Source organism: Anoplolepis gracilipes, chromosome 15 (assembly GCF_047496725.1).
Source record: "Anoplolepis gracilipes chromosome 15, ASM4749672v1, whole genome shotgun sequence".
NCBI classification, from domain to species: domain Eukaryota; kingdom Metazoa; phylum Arthropoda; class Insecta; order Hymenoptera; family Formicidae; genus Anoplolepis; species Anoplolepis gracilipes.
This window is the reverse complement of record NC_132984.1, coordinates 4176864-4198164: the sequence shown is the minus strand read 5'-3', so window position 1 is coordinate 4198164 and position 21301 is coordinate 4176864. Positions and strand designations below refer to the sequence as shown.

At 33.9% G+C, this 21301-nt stretch overlaps 1 protein-coding gene across 7 annotated transcripts; it reads right to left on the bottom strand.

The window, feature by feature from the left end:
* Window positions 1-32: 32 nt before the first annotated feature.
* Window positions 33-20763, bottom strand: Spn (protein phosphatase 1 regulatory subunit spinophilin). 7 transcript variants are annotated; one of them, XM_072907670.1, is made up of 19 exons: window positions 20214-20762; window positions 17837-17930; window positions 17203-17479; window positions 15040-16859; window positions 12339-13419; window positions 11882-11902; window positions 11248-11472; window positions 10635-10818; window positions 10054-10314; window positions 9322-9680; window positions 8858-9113; window positions 8411-8464; window positions 7393-7698; window positions 6907-7293; window positions 6454-6715; window positions 5981-6184; window positions 5749-5898; window positions 5189-5295; window positions 33-4922 (listed from the first exon to the last, which is right to left on the bottom strand). In XM_072907670.1, exons 3-19 carry the CDS (start codon window positions 17463-17465, stop codon window positions 4671-4673), a joined length of 6192 nt encoding a protein of 2063 aa, XP_072763771.1. In that variant the 5' UTR covers window positions 17466-17479; window positions 17837-17930; window positions 20214-20762; the 3' UTR covers window positions 33-4670. The 7 variants fall into 7 exon arrangements, with proteins under 7 accessions (XP_072763771.1, XP_072763770.1, XP_072763773.1 ...); XM_072907669.1 differs by having other exon boundaries at window positions 20386-20762; XM_072907672.1 differs by having other exon boundaries at window positions 5189-5247; window positions 20386-20762.
* Window positions 20764-21301: the final 538 nt, after the last annotated feature.

Here is a 21301-nt window from a genome sequence, read left to right as displayed (position 1 = left end):
TATTATAAGAGTAAAAAATAAAAAAAATCAGGTTTTATATATCGTACGAATTACTTTTAATTAAAACGTTCAAGAGTATTTGTTTGACAATATTTTTCGTAGACATATTAAAAAGCTGCCGTTTCGCATGTACTTCCATTATCATTATCATCCTCTTATCACCTCAATTATCTTCTCCTTCTCATAATCAACAATCTCAAATTAATGGAAACGTGTACATGACTCGAATCACACACGATCCGACAAAAGCAACAGCAAACGTGTGTGTATTATAACATTTTCTTTCTTAAATTAGCTCAATATATCTCGAAGTATCTATAATATAAAATCAAGTATGTTACACGCTTACGATTAATCACGCTATGTTGTATCTAATGCTACAGTAATATGAAAATTTAAATATCATCTTCTTGCCTTTACATTTGCAATAGACAGTCAAACAATCGTATAGCATGATTGAAAAGAAACGGCGAGATTTTCCTTTTAAGAAATTTTTGTGCTGTTTTTCGCGATTTTTCGGATCGTGTATGAGGCGCTCCTCAAAGTTATGTGGTTAAGTGTTTCTTGAAAATTGGCTACAAAACTTATGATAAATCAGTCGGCTTTGTAAGGACTCCGTCTCAGAAGGCTCCTGTTTCTTCGCTGCAGCTATACTGAATTATGATGCGTATAAATTTTTTTACGTTATTCCGATCTTTATTTACTACAAAAATTTATTTAAAAAAATTCGCACGGCTTCTCGCATCATAATTCGGTGTAACGGATAAGTGAGGGATCAGGAGTTTTGGAGAACGGAAATACATAATAAATGAGAATCCGGGCTTGAGAATTTGCTCAAAGAGCAAAAAGAATGTGATCGTGTTCGATTTAACAATTAAAAAAACAAATGATCAAGAACAAAAAAGATTGTCAATAAATTGATCGATTAAAAACAGATCAGATATTTGAAAATAATCTAAACATCCAAGAGCTTAGGAATAATAATTCCACGAATCTGGAAGTTTTTAAAAATTTAAAATTTCACAAAAATTTTCAAGATGTGCAATACAATGGAAAAATCGCAAGATTTCATTTGAAGAAATCAGCGAATTCAAAAAACGCATTTCAAGAATATAAAATCATAATTAGAAATTTTAAAAATGTATGAATTGTAAGAAGACTATAGATTTTCTATACCCAGAAGGTAAAGAAAATGGGAAAGAAATTTGATGAAATTTAAAACATTCCAGAACATCTATAGTCTCTACGATATTAAGAAATCCTCAAAGCTCAAGATCCACAGATTCTTAATAAGTGTACAAAGGAATATCGAAGGAAGTAAAAGCAAAATTTCACTATGAATAGCCGAAGTGCAGGAGGATCATTCCGTTGGCGAAAACGCGTTTCGCCAACGGCGATATTATATCATTACAATCCTTATAAGAAACATAGACAATTCATTCCCGCAGTTCATTGTGAGTTATAACAACAAAAACAACAAGTGCGAGTTGCAATCGCCGAGTAATGCAACTATGGAGGACTTCTAGAAGGATTTACGACGATGAAAATTCAGGATTATGCCTCGTAGATTAGCATTATGACACACTGTAATCGCTTTTTGTCGCTTCGCGTACTCATACAAATCGCACAGACACACGCACACATTCGCATTACATACACAATGATTCGTCTCACCAGTTACAGTCGTCGTATTAATCATATATATCGTATTCAGTACATACGTAATATTTACATATTTACGCTCCAGTCGTTCAACACTTTCGACCGTTCGTTTTGCGTTTTCCGAAGCGTTTCGAAATGTTCAAAGTGGAGCGTTCAAAGGTTCAACGCTACTATATAAATAAGTACGTGTACAAAGCCGTACGCTCGTCCTTGTCTCCGGCGCAGCCTCTCTGCGTCGAACTTATTGCAGCCTTATGCTTTGCTCAGGATCTCTCCTTGACGCGAGAGCAGTCTGGCCACTTGGCTTTTATTCTATCTGATTTCATGTGGAATGTTCGACACTGAGTGTCCCAGAATTTACAGCGATAGCTCGGACAACATAGAACTTAATCCTTGTCTTTCGCGAGTGTTTGACAATTTTATGGAGAAATGATGCAAGGAAAGGATGCAAATCTGTTAACATCTTACATGTAAAAGTCCTGCTTTGAGCAAATTCGGAGCGAATAAATATAAATTACGAGAAACGGTGTTTCTTAATTACAAAATAATTATAACAAGTCTGTAAAGTATATAAGTTGTCTCTGATCAATTTCATTTTTTTCCTTTTTTTTAGAAAAAATTTTGATCAAATTAAACATTTAATTACCATCAAATATTCATAAAAAAGTTATAATCGCAGAAAATGTGTGCCCAATATATCAAATTTAAAAAATTTTTGGCTAACATTAATTACATATTTTAATCGATACCTTTTGTATTATTCGATATTAAAACATTATTAATACATATTCAAATTCATATTTAATATGAACGTTAACATTTAATTGAAAGACATTAATTAAACAATATGCTGGTATTTAATATAACTATTATTGAAAAATATTAATATTTTTATTATAACTATTTATATACTGATAAATTGTGTTTATATATAATATATATTATTATTACTGATATATGTATTTGCGGGTATAGGGTCCACTCTTGGTATTTTTGAGTGCTTTCACTTCTTCAGTTGCCATAGAATAATCTATTAATGGTCCATTATTTTTTTCAAGCATTCGTTACAATGCAAGAAACTTCCATAATTCGTCAAGAAAAGTAACTTTTTCTCTAGTTAAAATCTATTTAAAATTGACAATTAAAAAATTAAAATGAAAGATTTTCAAAAGTTTTCAAAATCCAACATAATTGATCAGAGACAAACTTTTAATTGATAATTCGTTGACGCACGCGACGTATTTATATAAAATCGAGGAAAACGACGATTATGTTTCATTAGAAAGATCGATCCTTAATTGCGAAAAGTTACATATATATGTATTATATATTATATACAATATATTATACATATATATGTATATATATCATAGAAATAAATACGGGAACAATGCTTATATATACGTGGCAATATATAACATATATGTATAAGTATGTATACTATATACGTACGTACAATTACAAAAAAGTGTATTTAAGTAATACGACGTTTTTTTATTACACATTTTCCGCGTTCTAAACCCGTCTAGCAATATAAAAGCGGCTCGCAATTTTATATCCATAAAAGAACTGGCATTCGTTAAAGCGAAAATCTGCCACTAATATAAGGCAAGACGCGTTACTAGAACGCGGCTGTTTAATTAAATCGCTAGTTTTTTTTACACGCATTCACATACATACACACTCGCTTTTAAATATTATTAATAATTGAGAAAAAATACTTAATAGCAAAAAGTATAAGTATGGCGATAACAAGTAAATGCAAAGGCTCAATATGTGGCCTTCATTTAAGGAAACAGATTACAATTGAACAAAAGCGGAGTAATCTTGAAGAAGAAACGCCAGTGTGTATCGGGTGTCTCAGAGAGGAACTTAAGCAGAGAGCTTAAATTATTATAAAAATTAATTGTAATAATAATATTAAAATTAGATTGTAATAACAGGTGACATTAAAGTGAAAAGTTAGTGCACAATATTATATTATTAATTATTTCAAATAATTCATAAGCATAAATTATATTTTTAAATTAATTTCTTACAAGATTAATACTATCCTCTTAATTACTATTATGAATTACTTGAAATAATTATAACCTCAGATAATCAGAAATTATTGAATATGCTTTAGATTTTAATTATATACTGTTTGAAATTAATTTAAAATACAATGAACTAAAGAGATATATAATTGTCTGAAAAAAGCACAATATTTAAAAAATTTGCTTATGCACAATTCTTTCATCATAAATATGACAAGAATACTTTCTAGATGACATCCTATGTGAAATGGACGGCGTCATTTCTTCATTCGAATTTCCTAAGCCTATTTCAACATCAACGTTACTATTAAGAAATAAATAAAAGTTTATGTAATTAAGAGTTTAATTTTATAAAGTGCTCTATTTGTATCTCAAATATAAAATAAAAATATATTTTTAAATATCTCATATTAGAAAGATATTTATTACATAAATATTTGGTTTTTAATACCGATTCTCTTTCATAACTATTCAAATTTTCAAGCTTTAAATTTGTGAAATGTCAAGTAAAAAAAAAACAAAATGACAGCTTTACGTTTTATAATTACAAAAATAACAAAAATATAACTCTAAAGTTCACAGCAATCAAAAATTAATATGCGCTTTATGAAACTCTTCATCTAATAGGAAACAGTACAATTAAATATCCTCACCAAATTGCAAGTACACTAGGATTTTAAGAATTAATGTTTTCTATTCCATCTGACGTTGGTAGATGCAATGATTTGATTTCGTTTACCAGCGTTTTCAGTTCGGATGTTTTTTTACTGCTTCATCAAACGTGATAAATTCGATCTCCAATGTTTCTTAATATAATTTTTCAATAAATAAATTTTGACAAAATCTTATCTTAAATCCTCTATTTACCTCTTTTGAGATACCCTGTACACCTAGCGTCGAGAAAGTCCGCATTATCCCCTATCAGGCGTCTCTAATTGATATTAAACGCGTCTACAATTCACTCTCCAGCTATTTTTTCCGCGCGGCTTTTTCCGCTTTTCGTCGCATTCGCTCAATTTCCTTGCGCTCCTTGCGCTCGCGATCAGCCTGGGCCCTTAATTCTTTCAGTTTACGCTTCAAATGCGCCTTAGCTTCGCCATAAACTCCCAGGGCCTTCAATTCCCTGGATTCCAAACGTAGCAAATTACTTCCGTTGATGCCGTTATCCAAAAATTGCGACGAATAAAGTTCTAAACCGATTCCCGTAAGCCACTGGCAAACCTATAAAAAAATATTTTTTAAATTGTATAATATTAAAAATAAAAAATTGTATAAAAAAATAAAAAAAAGTATAATTATTTTTATGATAATAAAAGAGAGATAAAAAAAAGAAAAGAAATGACATAATATTAAATTATTAAAAAGACTTTCCAGCATAAAATCTACTCTTTTTTAAATATTTATTGAAAAAGTATGTATGTGTGAAAATGAGTATTCTTATCAATTGCAAATTATCTGTCTTTAAAAAATCAATTGAATATACTCACTTGCTCTTTGGACCAATCCGCAACTGGTGCACTCTGCCAGAAGTGAGACTTTTTGTCACCTAAACCAAAGTCGCTTAGGTGAGCGGGCAACCAAACTGTGCTCGAATCTATATTGATAATGCATGCATGATGGAAAATAAATAAAATGTAGCAAGGTCTTATTATGCTATTGTCTCTATTGGCTCTTAGTTGTTAACCATATCCCTTTGATGTTTGCATATTTTATTTTATTATTAACTGCTTCGTTACTTTTTTCATTAAATATCTTAAATTAAACATTAATTCTTATAAACAAAGAAAATAAAATCAAAAAGTCGTGCATTGTTAAGATTATTAAGCGAGTAAAGCGAGATTATTTTTCAATAAAGCATTATAATAGCGCTTTGAAAGGAAGCAAATTGAAAAAAAAAAACTGACAGAAATTTAATCTTTAAATGAAATTTTTCTTAGAGATATTCCTTAATTTCAATTTAAATTTAAACTCTTCAATTTTAATTCCCAAGAGAAAATAAAGTGGGACTACACTGGGACTACATTAATATGTAAAGTATCCAAAGTACCTAGGCTACCAGCTTTTGAAGAACTGGGATCAACACCAGGAGGACTGATAGAACCGCCGGAGGACAAGCTTGAAGGAGAACTTCCTGGATGATGCCAAGGTGCGTTTCCACTACTAATTAAGTTCGACGGAGAAATCGACACCTTTTTCACTGAAAAATAATTAACATTATTATAACAAAATCTTACTGTTGTTATTGATTGTAATTTAAATTTCAATTTGTTTTCTTTTACCTCTCTGATTAGCCTCGTTAACAGCTTGTCGAATCTCTTCCACAAGATGATGCGTAACCATCGTTGGATCATTATTAGGGTTGTTGAGATCACTGAAGTCTCCAGAGCTCTCCCGCGAGGAATCATTCCCGCCAAGTCTCTTTTCTCTTTCGGCTAAAACTTGCTTTAGCTGTTCTGCCAGTGATGCAGGAGGTCCAGTTAAAGCTATCAAGGGAAATTCATTTTTTTTAACGTATTAAAAGAACGTAAAAATTAAAAAGTTTAATATCTCAACAAAGTTGAATATAAAATAAAGCTATAATAATATATAATTTTATACAGGACGCATCTAAAATCAAAGTATAAGCAAAAATTTCTCGTAAAATAAATCTGATAATTTTTTACCACAATTTTGAACGCATATAAAGATTTGCATATCCTTTTTTTCTAGGATCGATAATCAATACATTAAGACAAACGTATAATTGACATACTTATCTGTGATTGTGGCCAGCTTTGTTCTGTCATTGCTCTGACTTGTGAGCTTATGGTACTGTGCCGGATCATGGTGGCATGTATAGAATCCATATGTGATTTGCCTTTGAGCGAACTGATAGACGAAGTGCTGGAGTAAGAACTCAAATTGGACTGTTTGCACGTAAAGTCGTTGGGCGACCTGCTGCTGTTGTCCTGTGAGGTAAGTTTTGAAGAAGAATCGTCATCCGTATTATCGCCCGATTCGTCTAGACCGTAATCCTGAAATAAAAATTTATTTATTAATCATATACCTTTACAATATGAAAAATTATTCATGCGATAATCCAATGTTATTTATTATTTCATATTTTAATTTTCAAAAATGTATTCCATTTTTAGGAAACCACATCAAGCAGAGTATATTATACAATACGGTCTAATCAATGGACTAATGCAAAAGATCGACATACGGAGCTGCTGTTGCTGAGACCTCCGGAGCGTTTTGGCAATTGACGATTAGCCAGGCCACCTCGACTGGCCAGCTCCGCTTTGCTTTTACCAGCGGAATTGTCCAGCAGACGATGGGCCGGCACGGCACGATCTAGTTCCTCCTTCACCGGTATTGGCAGAGGAAGTTTTCTCTCCACAGTCGCGGTCTTGTCGCCGTCGTCTGGACTACTGAGATCGGAGGTCTCCGTGTCTGAGAGCTGGCAACTGGTCGACGAAGGCGGCGGTGGTAGTTGTCGGCGGGAAAGCTGCGGCGTCACTATCCTGGCAGTTGTATTGTCGTATGGCAACCGTACTGGCAGACCGAATCGTCTCTGCGTTTCCGTCAATTCTACCTCTAGCGTGATCACCTAAAATGAATTTTTTTTTTAAACGCTTGTTCCGACTCTTAAAATCATAAATAATACCATTTAGTCAGAGCTAAATTAATAACTAAACCCTCTACGTACTCTGTCCTTGAGACTCTTCACCAACGCATTGTACTCTGTGTCTTTCTCCTGCAATAATTGCTGATAAAACTCGTCTCTGGCCGTGATATCCGTTCGTAGCTCTCTGGCGGCTCGTCTGGCTCTGGCGTACTTTTGCTGCAACGTCGCGTTCTGCGCTGTCGCCTGCGATAACATCTCCCTGGCCGTCGACAAGTCCTGGCGGGCAGTACTTAAAGCTCTTTCCGATTCGTGAAGCCGCAATCCTGATTCCCGTAGTTTGGCTGCGTACTCCTCACTGCCTGCTCCGCTGTTCTCCAATTCCACCAGCTATTCAAAACGAAGATTATAACATAATTAAAATTACAAGAGATATACAATAAATATAATTTATTCAAAATTACATATTAGAAAGCATTATATAAAATATGGCATTATATAGAATAACAAATTTATTATAGTGAAAAGAGAAGGCAAATTTTTAATTCTTGTTTGTGGAAAAGAAGAGACGTAAGATACGTGCATATTCTTTCAAAAAAAGCTTGCTGGAACTGTGACATAAATACAAATATGCCATCTAAAAGATGGCCCCTAATCGTGTCAAAATTATTATTTCAGGCACAAGATATAAGCTCGTAACCAGTAGCACAACGTGTAAGTACATTTATTTAAATATAATATTTATTATACATTTAATATTTCATACAGTTCAATATTTCATGCAGAACTAGTAAGAGACTGCAGGCAGAAAAAAAAGCAAGACAGTTTGTAGACCTGAAAAACAAAACAAAGAAAAGCATGCTGAAGCATAAGTACAAATGAAGTAAACACATACGCATAAGAATACATCTTTTAGTTTTCCGAGAAGATAGATTTTTTAAATAAATTTTACATTAATTTTCCGTCCATTATATTAATCTCAATAAATCTTTTTGTTAGTTAGCGCAAGCAATTATATGCGCAGCATTATTTGAGTAATTTTAGGTCAATAATTACTTTATCCATTTTAATTATTTAAATAACTATTATAATAGTACGTTACCTTTGCTTTGAGCTTTTCAACTTCCTCGTCCGCTATTGCAAGTTTATACTGACTCTGCAAGCAACCAACGAGACACACATAGCAAAACAAAAACAAAGAAAATCAATGATACACACCGTGCGATTGCAGTAAATTTACATATACATGTGATACACGCGCGCGCGCGCGCAGACTCCTCATTTACATACACACAGAAGTATGTACAAAAAAATGCACTATATATATGTATATATATATATATCATAAAAATACAATTGCTGAAAAAACTATATTAATAATTATTTACAAAAAAATAAAAAATAAAAAATATTAACACACTACTACACACGTATAGATATAAAGAAAGCATCTTGCTAAATAAATTTGAAAGATTTTTTTAAATAAAAAAAAGGATGCATTTTCTGTGATTGATAAAAGTACAAAATATTTAAGTGCCAAACAAGGTACCTCTTGCAAGAGCAATCTTAGACTGTCTACGTCGCTTTGTGAAGTGGCAGTGTGTTGTGGCATGGATGAACTAAGTATTGGAGATCGGCTACGACTAGAAGGTGATAGATAATTCTCGATGGGACTGTGAGGCGGTTCCCCTTCCGAACAGGAGGACATCGCCGGCGAACCGGGAATTCCGCCTGTCCCGCTACCGATGGAGATATCCTCGCTGCCTCGTTGACCGTCGGGGGATGCATCGGAGAAATTGAGTTTCCTGTTTGACAAAAATGACAATGAATAATCCCTTTTAACCGGCTGGTTAAAGTATAATTCGCACTCGTAGAATTTACTCAAACACCTCAGCACTTGAAGATTCTTTAGATCTATTTCATAATAATTATAAACAATCTCTTCTATCTAGTTCTATTATTTTTATTCTTTCTCTCTCTCCTTTTCTCTTGATGAGAATGAATTATATTTACCTATTGGCAGCATTTGCCAGTTCTCTTTCCTTGTCCGCCTGGAGGCTCTGCCTAATCAACATCGCCACTTCCGAATTTTTAGGATCCCTTTCCCTGCCAATGACGAATCGTACAAGACCGGAAGTGTTTCTCAAAACACTAGCGGCGTAAGCCTGCGTCACGCCGACCAGACTCTTCCCGTCGACCTCGACAATCTGATCGTTCACCTGGATTCGTCCCTCGCGCGCGGCCGCACCCTTCTCCGTGATGGTCTTCACAAAAATGCCCAGCTTCTCCAGACCCGCATCCGCGCCCACGCCCATTCCAATTATGCTGAGACCCAAGCCCTCCGGGCCCTTCATCAACTCGACTGGGAAGACCTAAGTTTTTTTTTTGTTTTTGATTAGTATCATAGTAAAAGCACTTGTCTTAAGTGAAAGTGTTTAATCTAAAATTAAAAAAAAAAAAAAAAGGTTTAAAGCTGGTTCCCTCAGTACTCCAAGATGCCTCAGGCTCTCATTGGAGTGGCCAGAAAATGTCGTCATGGAAATTTTGCGAGCAAGGATAAAATCATTCATCATTGGGAAACGCAGCGACGAAATGTCTCTCAAAGATTTTATATCGAGTGATAAATTTCAGTTACACTAAAAAAATTACTCACGCTCGTCTTCTAAATTTTCAACTTGATCGCTATTATTTTTCTATTTTCCGGCAGTAAAAAGATTCTAAAAAACTGGAAGTTCACGACATTACCTCCATCTTCTCAACACGTTTCTCCAGCTCGTATTCCGCGCTAGCTGCGACAGGATCAACATCCTCGTTGCGTCGATCGTATTCGTTGACCGAGTGCGTGGAGTAAACGCGCATGGGACCGGTGTCGAAAGATACCTTGGAAGTCTTCTTCGGGGGTACGTTGGATTGGTAATCGTCATCCTCGTCGGATTCCGGAATTCCCGCAACCTCCATCCAAAAGTGACCATCCTCGAAATAGTGCACGCCATTCTCCACGAGAACCTGATCAATAGATACATCCAAGTTAATAGAACTCTCCTCAAGTCCACCAAGTATCATTGAAAAATGTATATTTTACTAATAAAAAGAGATATTACACAAGAACTAATAATATAGATACAATTTTTAATAAAAAGCTAATGTGAAAAACATATTTTTTTATTAATTTGTTCTCTAATTTTTCTTTATTACTTTTTGCGATTTAATCTAGTCAAAGGTAAAAAATATATATATAGATATATATATATATATATATATATATATATATATATATATATATATATGTATATGTATATATAGCATTATATTATAATATATATTACTATTTTTCCTGGAGTCGGAATGTATTCGTCCTGATGCTCGGTTTCAGTGTCGTCGTTAGCTTCCTGGGTGTCGTTTAAACTGCTGACGGAACCCAACAAACCACTCTCACTTCCGGTCACTGATCCTATTTGGCTCTCCGTCAACGAGTCGATTGTCAAGTCACTGCGGGATCTATGGGACAGACTAAAACAAATTTAACAATAGCAAATTAATAGCGAGGAAATTGATAATTAAAATTAAAATTAAAGTTAAGTCTAATTGTAAAAGAATCCTAGCAGTAATTTTGTCAACAATTCTAAAAGTTTAAAGATCTTATTGTTAGAGATCCAAGATTATCCAAGTGTTAAAAAAAAATATGTATCATAATATTCAGGACTATAAAAATTCTGGGAATACAATAACCAGTATTGAAAAAATCTCAATAATTATCAATCAATAATTTTCCGATCGCACGCACACATGCACGCACACACAGTTTATATAATTAACATTATATAAAGAATCTTATAAAGCTCAAAATATCTCACGACAAAAAATATAAAAATAATAGAAATGAAAAGTGCAAAAGGAGACGCGCAACAAAAGGGTATGAAAAAAAATAAGCTCGTTCACCTATAATCGTGAGTGGCGCTATTGATAATACTGGAATCAGGAGCAGACAGGACATCGGACAGCCAATCGGGCGTGTTATCCTGGTCGTCTCTGCTATCCCTGTCCTGTCCTTCCTTATTCTTGTCATTAGAAATCCCGTCACCTGCTGCGCCATCGGCACCGCTGGGAGACAGCAGCCTCGCTATCTCCTGCGCTTCCTCATCCGATAGTAATGCCGAACCTTGTCTAAGTTACGTTCACCAGTCATTCAACTTTGCTTTACGAATGAACAATTACGTTGTCGCTGACAGCGAATCAATTCCGCGATTAAACAGAGGCAGTTATGTCGATTAAAAGAAATATTTTAATAAAAAATAAGATTTTAATAAAACTGAAAATTTTAATTAAAAAATATTTTAATAAAACTTTCTGGTAAAATTCTTTTTATCTTGGAAACAATTTTCTGAATCTCTTCTTGCTCTCTCATTGAATAATAAAATTTATATAATTTAATTCATTAATATATTAACAAAATTAATTCAATTAAGTAATAAAATCTATTAAAATATATATCGATACATATTGTAATTAATTTTTATAAACTGACATATCTGCTTCTGTCTAATTACAAAATTGCAAATTGCGATATACTCACCTGATCTTTTTCTCTAAGATGCTGCACATCAGACCAAGGCGATCAGGAGATTTGCGTTTAAATAAACATGAAAGTATTAGAATTGAAATAAAAAGAAATGAGTCACTAATATTAAGCTGAAATCAAAAATTATAAATTACAAAGCGGCACAAAAGAAATATTGATTATACAATCAAATATATGAACACACTGTGAAAAATGCAATTGCTATATCAAAGAGCGAAAATTATAATTTATTTTCTAAAAACAAGAACACGGCATCATTCCACAAAAAGATCTTTCTTTTATTATATAATAACCGACGTTAATGCATTAATATATCAATAAAGTAAAATATTTCAGAAATAGCTACACGTATCTAAAATTTGTTGTTAAAATTCTTATTGTTTATAATTTCAATGCAATCTAACACACACTAATTAAAAACTCCATTTCTCACTCACATAAAAATACTCACCGAGAGCTCAGCAGATTCTCAGCTTCATCCGGAGTCATGGTATCTGGAGTTACAGGAGTGATATGATTGACACCGGTCTTCGAAGGAGTCTCCGTCAATTTAGGAGAATTATTTTGCACATCCATCGTCGCGCACTCAAGATTGGTAACGGTCTTAGTATCACTGGAGTCACTATCTTCGATCTGACTGCTTTCTGAAGCAGAATGCTCGAGGGATTTTCTGCTGGAATGTTTTTGCAAAAGCACATTAGGAGGACTCTGATTATAGTTCTCTGCTAATCTGAGCTTCGCCAGCTCGGCCTTCTGCTTTTCCTGCTCCCACGTCGTTTGGATTTGCTCCACATTTTCCATATTCTTGTTTAAGACATTATTCACTGCTGCGATGCAGTCCTTTCTGCTGCTGATGTCAGAATTGGCCACCTCCGTTGTATATTTCTCTTCATCGTTGCTCTCCTTCACGATGGATCCAAAATTGTTCATTTCCTGGCTGCGATGGGTCACTCTGTCTACACTATCAATCTTGCTTTCCGCCTCTACAAAGCTGGAACGCTTGCCGGAGACTTCCTCCCTGTTCTTTGCAATCTTTTCCCTTACACTGATCTTAATTTGATCGTTTTTCGCATTAGAGACAGTCTTCTGACATACTCCATCACTGCTGGGTTTTGCCTTAGCCTCTGACAATGCTTCTCCAGACGTAGAATTAATCTTTATTGTCTCTATAATATCGCTGTCATTCTTCGTTTCTTCTGTGCTTGGTCTAGTTTGTATTTTGCATTCAGTATTACTCTGCGTAACAGTATCTTCACTCTGGAGCTTTTTGGCATACGGAGAGGGTATAGGAATATCCTTGTGCTCCAGCGGAGGATACTCCTGGTCAGAACTGATCACAGAGGGTGGACGTGGACCTAGACCCGCAGCCTGAAGATCAAGGCGCACGTGAGAACGTCGAATGACTGTAGTCGTGTCTGTTTCGTTAAACTGGAACTGGTCCTTTTCGGAAACGTTCTCCATGTCCGAAATACAGCCCTGATATATGGCCGGTTTATCCTGGTCCTCTGTCTCCAAGTCATAACTATTACGACCTGAATATAAAAAATAAATTAATGATAATATTATAAATACTATGCAATTTTTTTATTATTCTAAAAAATATATTTATTATTAAAATATTTATATATATATATATATAATATTTATATATATTATTAATATATATTTATTAAACTAATACATCTCTCTAAAGTACCTCCACAATCAATACAAAGCAATCGCAGGCACATAATTTTATGTCTTTTTGGAGTACGTAGAACTTGAACTTCACTTAGATATAAAAATATTAATTGCATAAAATATAACACAATGCTTCATGTATTAATATTGTATTATGATCTTTTATATTTTTGCAATTACAGCATACTATTCACTCGCATAGAGTATAACCTTTATCTTTATTAATTCAATTGTTGAAATTTGATATAGTCTTATATTAAAAGTGTAAATTATTTATTATTTAATAAAATCCTATTCACATTTATTTCAAGTTATTTAAATAAAATGATTAATTAGTTGTATATATTAAATTAGCAAATAATATTTAGGTTATTGTAAAACTCTTATTCGATATTTATATATTATTTCTACAGAAATTATACATTTATATATACATTTTAATATTTAATTCTTTAATTAAAATTAATTTACTAGAAAAGTACTCAATATAAAAATTCTTTAGTTCTTTTTTGTTTTATAATAAATTGTGCTTATTCTTCATTTTATGCACAATTTAAAAAATTTTTTTATTAGTTTATTAATTTATAAAAGAAATATTTATATTATTAATTTATAAAAGAAATATATATATATATATATATGTGTGTGGTGCGTGTGTGTGAGTGTGTGTGTATGTGTATGATATATAATGTAGAAGTAATTTAGAATAAAAAAAATTCTATCTGTATACAGATTCATAAACATATTCCTCTGTTTTCCAAAAAATAATAACATATTTAAAGAGACTTTCTTATATATATTTATCAACAAACTAATATTTTCTATTTCCAGGAATTTATATCATGTTCACATATCAAAGTATTTTACAAACTCGCTGTTATCGAATTTACAAAATGCATTATAACTCATTCCACTGTCAGAGAAATCATTCTATAGCAATCAAAAATTTGTTTAGAGCACAATATTTGATGATTTCAAAATTCCAAAATTCTGTGAAAAGTCCCAGAGACACTTTTGTAAAGTAAACGCGATGAGACACGAACGTTTGGCCGCTGGACAAGCTACACAGTGATTTCTATAAATAATACTGTGGGTACACCGGTAGGAGAAGGCGACAGAATGAAGAGAAGGAGAAAAGGGGGAAGAAGGGGGGAGATTGCGTCTGGTACTTTTACTTTTTGGCGTTTTGGCCCACTGCCATCTCAGAAAATCACCTGGCTTTATGCTTCGTAAAAATGTGGGGATTAGTTTTAAAACAAACTATTATATATATATATATATATAAAATTTGTATTATTATTATAAATTAATTTTAATTTATTTGATTTATATTTCGATTTTAATTATATATATATATATATATATATATATATATATATGAGAAATAATTAAAATAAAATTTTTTCCAATCTTCAAATATTTTTATAATTTTTTTTTTCATCTACATATATATTAAACCTAATGTAATTTACCTGTCTGATGCTTTTCCGACATTTCCTTCTCCGCCTTCTCCTCTTTGCTGTCCTTGGAGGGTGAGCTAGGCGAACTCATGCTGGACGAAGCGCTGTCCGTGCCTACGGAGGGCAGTCCCAGTTCAGACTCCGGAGAACGTATCAGTTCGGCTTTCTTATCGTCCGCCCTAGTATCTTTCCTTTTCGCATTCGCGTTTGGTCTGGCCCAATCGGGTCTTGGATCCGGCCTGACGACTTCGCTATGCACCTCTGTCTCCTCCTTTGTCGAGCCTTTCATGTCTACGGTTCTCTTCAGGATCTCGTCGTTCTTTGCCAGCCACTCATTTCTCCACTCTGAAGTCTTCGCCGGTGAGTGAATCGGGCTTGGAGGACAATTAAAATATTCCGGTGCCTCCAGCAAATCGCTCTCCCTCCTTACCAGAACATTATCCGTCGAGACATTTCGAGTTGGACTAGATACCTCATAATGCACTGGTGATCCCTTCGTTTGTCCAGAAAGGTCATTATTAAGTTCATTCGTGACGGCAGTTTTAGATTCTGCAGCTTTCTCTGCAGGTGTCGAAGATTTTGTAACTTCTTTTAATCCTTCAGTCTTCTCTTTTGAATCCTCTATTGGCTTAGAAATCGCAGCTCTGAACACTGGTGCTCCATCCGCGGGTACGGAATTCTTCGAGGTCTCTCTCGAGTTTTCCGTCGATTTCAAAATTGCGTTTTTATATCCTGGAGTTCCTTCCACTGGTGAGCCTTTCGAACTCTGCACAACAGGTTTGGAAGTCTCCTTGGTATCTTCTACTGATCTTGCAACTACAGTTTTGCTTCCTGGAACTGGTTCTACAGATGCTGAACTCTTTATGTTCTGCAAAGTAATTTTAGGGATCTCCTTGGCACTTTCTGTAGACCTCGAAGACACAATTTTGCTCCCTGAAGTTACTTCCGGAGTCGCTGCGCTCTTCTGACTTGCACTGACCTTGGAAGCTTCTTTCTCTGCTGATCTCAAAGCTGCCTTCGAAGTATTCTTCTGCACAACAGCATATTCCGGCAATGCGGCATCTTGAGTCTTACCAGCGCCGCTATCTTGACTCTCTTTCACATTATCCTGGATCTTTTTCGTCTTCTGAACAACGGCATACTCGGGAATGATCGGCGAAATGTCGTCGAACCTCTCCACCGTCGCGTATTCCGGGCTCTCCAATAGCTCGGACGGGTTGACGGCGATACTCGCCGGTCGTTCTCTCCTGCCGGCCGCGGACGAGTTCCGAACAGGCGGTGGCGGCGGTGGAGGCGAACGTGCCGAACAGAAGCTCGCCGATCTGGTAGCTGGATTGGTGGAATCATTGACCGTCGTGCTCACCGAGCAGGTGTCGACAGATGCCGATTGCTGGATCTGATTCTGAGCGTTCTGCGAGTTTAAGGACGTCTGGACAAGCGAGCGATTCGGATCGGAGTTGTAGCGGCTCGGTCTGGTCTTGGAAAAGTGGCTAGTCCAGTTCTTCTGCTTTTCAATAAGCTCCTTCGAATTCGGCCGGCGTTCCGGTTTCTCCGGCCGTTCCGGACGATCGTTTTCTTTGCCCAACGTCCGTTCGACTTTACCCGCACAGGGACGCCGCTCTGGGATACAGTGACCGTTCTCGAAATGCCGTTCCGCGTTCAAAGCCGGTACGCTAGCGCTCCACGTGCTCAAATGCTCCCGATTACCTGGCGGAGAAGGTGAACGAGGACGGGGTGACCTCGCGGGAGAGGTGCACCCGGAACCGGAATTCGCGGAGCTAGAGCGAGACCGGAGACCGTGCAAGTTGTTGGGTTTAGTAACTCGGTCCACCCTGTAGATCAAATGAGAAAAATTGAATGAATACTAAATTAATTATGCGAAAAATTAATAATAAAATATAATGTAATAATACATGATATAAATGTAATGTAATAATATAATCAATGACCAAGGGAAAGAGAATAATTTGAAAAATTAATTTATGAGATTATAAATTAAGCGATAAATTAACAAAATCGAAAATTTAGAGTCAAGATATCAAATAAAAAAATGTAAAAACAATAAAACTGATAAAATTCAAAGATGTAATTATAATTAATAAAACTGGGCAAAAAGATATCATTTTGTAAAAAGAGAGAAAATGTAAAATTCATTATTTCAAACTGTATACTTACGGTCTATTCGATTTGTTTTCCTCGCCGAGCTTCTCAAAGAGAGCTCGGGCATTGTTAAAACGTGCTACATGACTTTCCGTTCTGACCACTGTTACTTGCGTCGGGGATTCCTTTAGTGGAACAGCTGGCTCCTTAAATCCTTCCGATAAAATATTATTCGTCCTATGGCTTAGATTGTCCAATTGCGGTTTGGACTGGAAGATGTTTGCGATGGCTGACACCTTGGAGCCACCGACTCGCTTTTTCTCTTCTATAGCTGCCATTTCTGATACTCAAACTTGCATAAGAAAATAAAATTATATTTCATATATATGTACTTATATTCATATACTTTTAATATTGTTTTTTATTATATATTATATATTTTAATTTATTTAAAAAAAAATTTGTAATATATAAAATTTCCTTTTCCTTAATAAAATATTATAAAATGTTGCTGATAAATTTTGTAAAATAACGTTAATGCGTGTATTAAACATACAGAGAAAGAATATAATAATGTAATAATATTAATTATTAAACATCTATTGACGAATCTTTTTAATATTTAATACAAATTTTATATTTTGTAACAAAATATTTAATCAAACATGTTTATAAATATTTAACGAAATGTTTTATTTTTATATATTACCTTGCTGACAATAAGTATGTAACAATTATGTGTAGATGCTAATCATTCAAGTGTTTCAGCCCATTGTCATTCATGCATTTCATTGCAGCAAGATCTATAAAAAAATAAAATATTAAATTTATATTTTAATTAATAATTATTGAAGATGACAAGTTAGAATAACTAGACAAGTATACAAATATAGCTTCTTTTATATTTGTATATATGTGTGTGTGTGTTTTTATGCAAACTAATTAATTATTAATTGATAGTCTAATTCACATTTAATTATTGCTTAAATTCTTTTTGTTTTTATTTATTTTGCAAATTTTGAGTTATATCTTTTAGTTACAATTTGTACAATTTAGGTTTAATTTGATTTTAAGCAATTAAATAAATAAATAAATAATATATTAAAACATCAAATACTATAAAGAAGAAATTTGTTATCAAAAATAAATTTATGATTAATATTCAGTTAAAATCTGTATTTATCCACATCATGTCTTTGCACTATGCTATAAAACATATACTTTCTATCACTCATCTATAGCTATCACATTAGCACAGTCAATTGGATTTCCTGACCTTTACAGAATTTGAATATCTACCTTTCTTAGAAAATAAATGCCCCTGTACATTTCTTCTAAAATTTAAATTTTTTTACATTTTAAAGGTAAAATACAAATAATTCAAAATAACATAAAAAATATATATATGTATATATTAAAAATAGAATATAAAAATAGAAAATAATAATAAAAGAGAAATTGAGAAACAAATCTTATGCAATAATAATAAAAATTAATTTTGTGTAACAAATTATTGAATAATAAGAGATAATAATTTTACAATAATAAAATTGTCAATTGATGTAATAATTACACTTTAATAAATGTAACACAATCCATTACAAATTTAGACAATAAATTTTGATCACATTATAAATTTATAGGGTGTCAAAAAAGAATATTAAGGAAGACAAAAATTGACTGAGATGTAAGCATAAGAAATACTGTAATAAGTAGGTCTGTCTCTCTTGTCTGGCCTTCCCTCCTCCCATAGCACACCATGCTATTGCAATCAATACTTGAGTGCTGTCCCTATGGTAGACAGGTGTGATTTTGCATCACTCATATAACTTCTTATATGATGGTAAATTGATTTATATTTGTATTATTGAATAATGCTTATTATTGCATCCATTGACAGTGTTATTATTATCTAGATATATCCAAGTATCTAATGAATGTAATACCTAGATCTTTATAGTTTCTAAAAATATATATGTTTACCTATACACACACACACATACACACATATAGCTTCTGCACTTGTGTGAATTATTTATAACATAACAAGTTTAATTTTTCCTAGTGTCCTTTCTTTAATATCTACTAGAATGATGATAAATAAGCGATAATGTTGCAGTTATCATACGTATCCCAAGTAACCTAATCATTTGTATAAGATGTTCATACTAATTATGAAATATATAACGACACATAATTTGACTTTGACTATACAAAACGCTGTCTTAATCCCCATCAAATGTGAAATTCAAAATTTGAATTCTCGTAACAAATTTTCTTACATCTGAACAATGTTTCTCTATTAATAAATATCTCAGTAAAAATATATAAAATTATAAATTGATAAGTTTTCATTCAATATAATCTTTGCCAATCTTGACTATACACAAAAAAATATTCTTTTAATTGTTGTACAATATGAAACATATTGCAAATTGCATTGCATAGGTTTTAAATCACTTCAGCTAATATATATCAGTGAAGATATAATAATAAATAAATACAAATAAATAAAGTATTAATCAAATGAATAAAATTTTCAAATTTTCATAAATTCTGTGAATTTTCATGTTTTCTTTTTTTAAATCACTATTAAATAATGCAATATCATGATTATGTAATTTCATCATCAATTTCAAATGTAACAATATAACACAAAATGCATCTTAATATAATTAATAATTTAATCTTCAAATTCATTGATCCTACAAACTTTATAAAGTAAAACAGTTCTTTTCAATCAGCATCAAACATCAAACTTCCAGATTACATATACGACTCCAATGTTGCTTTAAGTAAAATTCCAATAATGTTACAATAAGATCAGGAGTGAAAAGCAAATATTGATTTTGAAATTCACCAATATATAACTCGATTTCATTTAAAAATAAAGCCTTTCTAAGCCATTCTTTTCTGATCATCAATACTCAACAAATTATTGACAAGTTTCACACAGCTTCAACTTATAATTAGTGTATCAAAGATGTCAATATCTGTGCACCAATACATTAATAATCCCAATTTATGAAACAAGTCAAACATCATTTTCGTATTCGCCAATCTCAGAATTTCATTAAACAAAACACCTTCCCAATCGCCATTACACCCCATAGGCCTCTCCCCATGGAAGCGTCGTTTCTCCGTAAGCTCGCCGGAAATTCCACAGGAACGTCGTCAACGGCGGCGTCATCCGGGGGAAGCAGAAGAAGAGCTTTAATTAACACAGAACGTAAGCTTCGGATCTACTTTCCAACTGACCCGGAAGACGATGTCACCATGTGCGCCGGAGCATCTCTCCCTCTCCCTCTCTCTCTCTCTCTCTCTCTTGGTTGGACAAGCCGCACACGACTTCACACGATTCCGCTCCGCGGCGCTTCGAGAACGGTGTTCGCGTTCTCCTCGCCCTCCTAAGGGCCCTTCGACGAGGGGACGATGAGTCGTTCGGCGAGTATTTCGTTTTAACGACACGTAACCGCCATACCCGGTGACGAGCCGTTAGCGACGTCGATCCGCGGGTCTCACGCACACATGCACACCACACGTACCAACAATTATCAATCGTCGTTTCGCGACGCGACGTTTCGCATCGCGAGGTGCCGACCGCGGACACTGCCCGACTGTGTCAACGATTGTGCGAAACCAATCAAGATGGTCGATCGTCAGCCTCGTTTCGAAAATGGCCGGTTACTAAAAAAAGAAACTAGATCTTAAGCCCGTATCAGATAAATGCATTGAAGATTGAGATTAAAGATTGAAGATTAAAATTTGACCAATCAGGACAAAGGGAACTAAAATTGCTTTGTCTTGATTGGTCAAATTTCAATATTCAATCTTTAATTTCAATTTTTAATGCGTAGTCTGATACGGGCTTTAGACCATATAAGTGTATGGACTGCTAAAGCCTGTATCAGACTACGAATTGAAAATTGAAAATTGAAGATTAAACCAATCACAGTTGACTTTAGAGAAGAATAATCGAATATGATTGGGTAACTCTTACGACAGCTATTGTGGAACCAGCCTTAGGGTGATTCCACAATAGCTGTCATAAGTTGGATGTCGAAGAGTTTACCAATCATATTCGATTATTCTTCTCTAAAGTCAACTGTAATTGGTCAACTCTTCCGACATCCGACTTATGACAGCTATTGTGGAATCACCCTTATGTATCTCA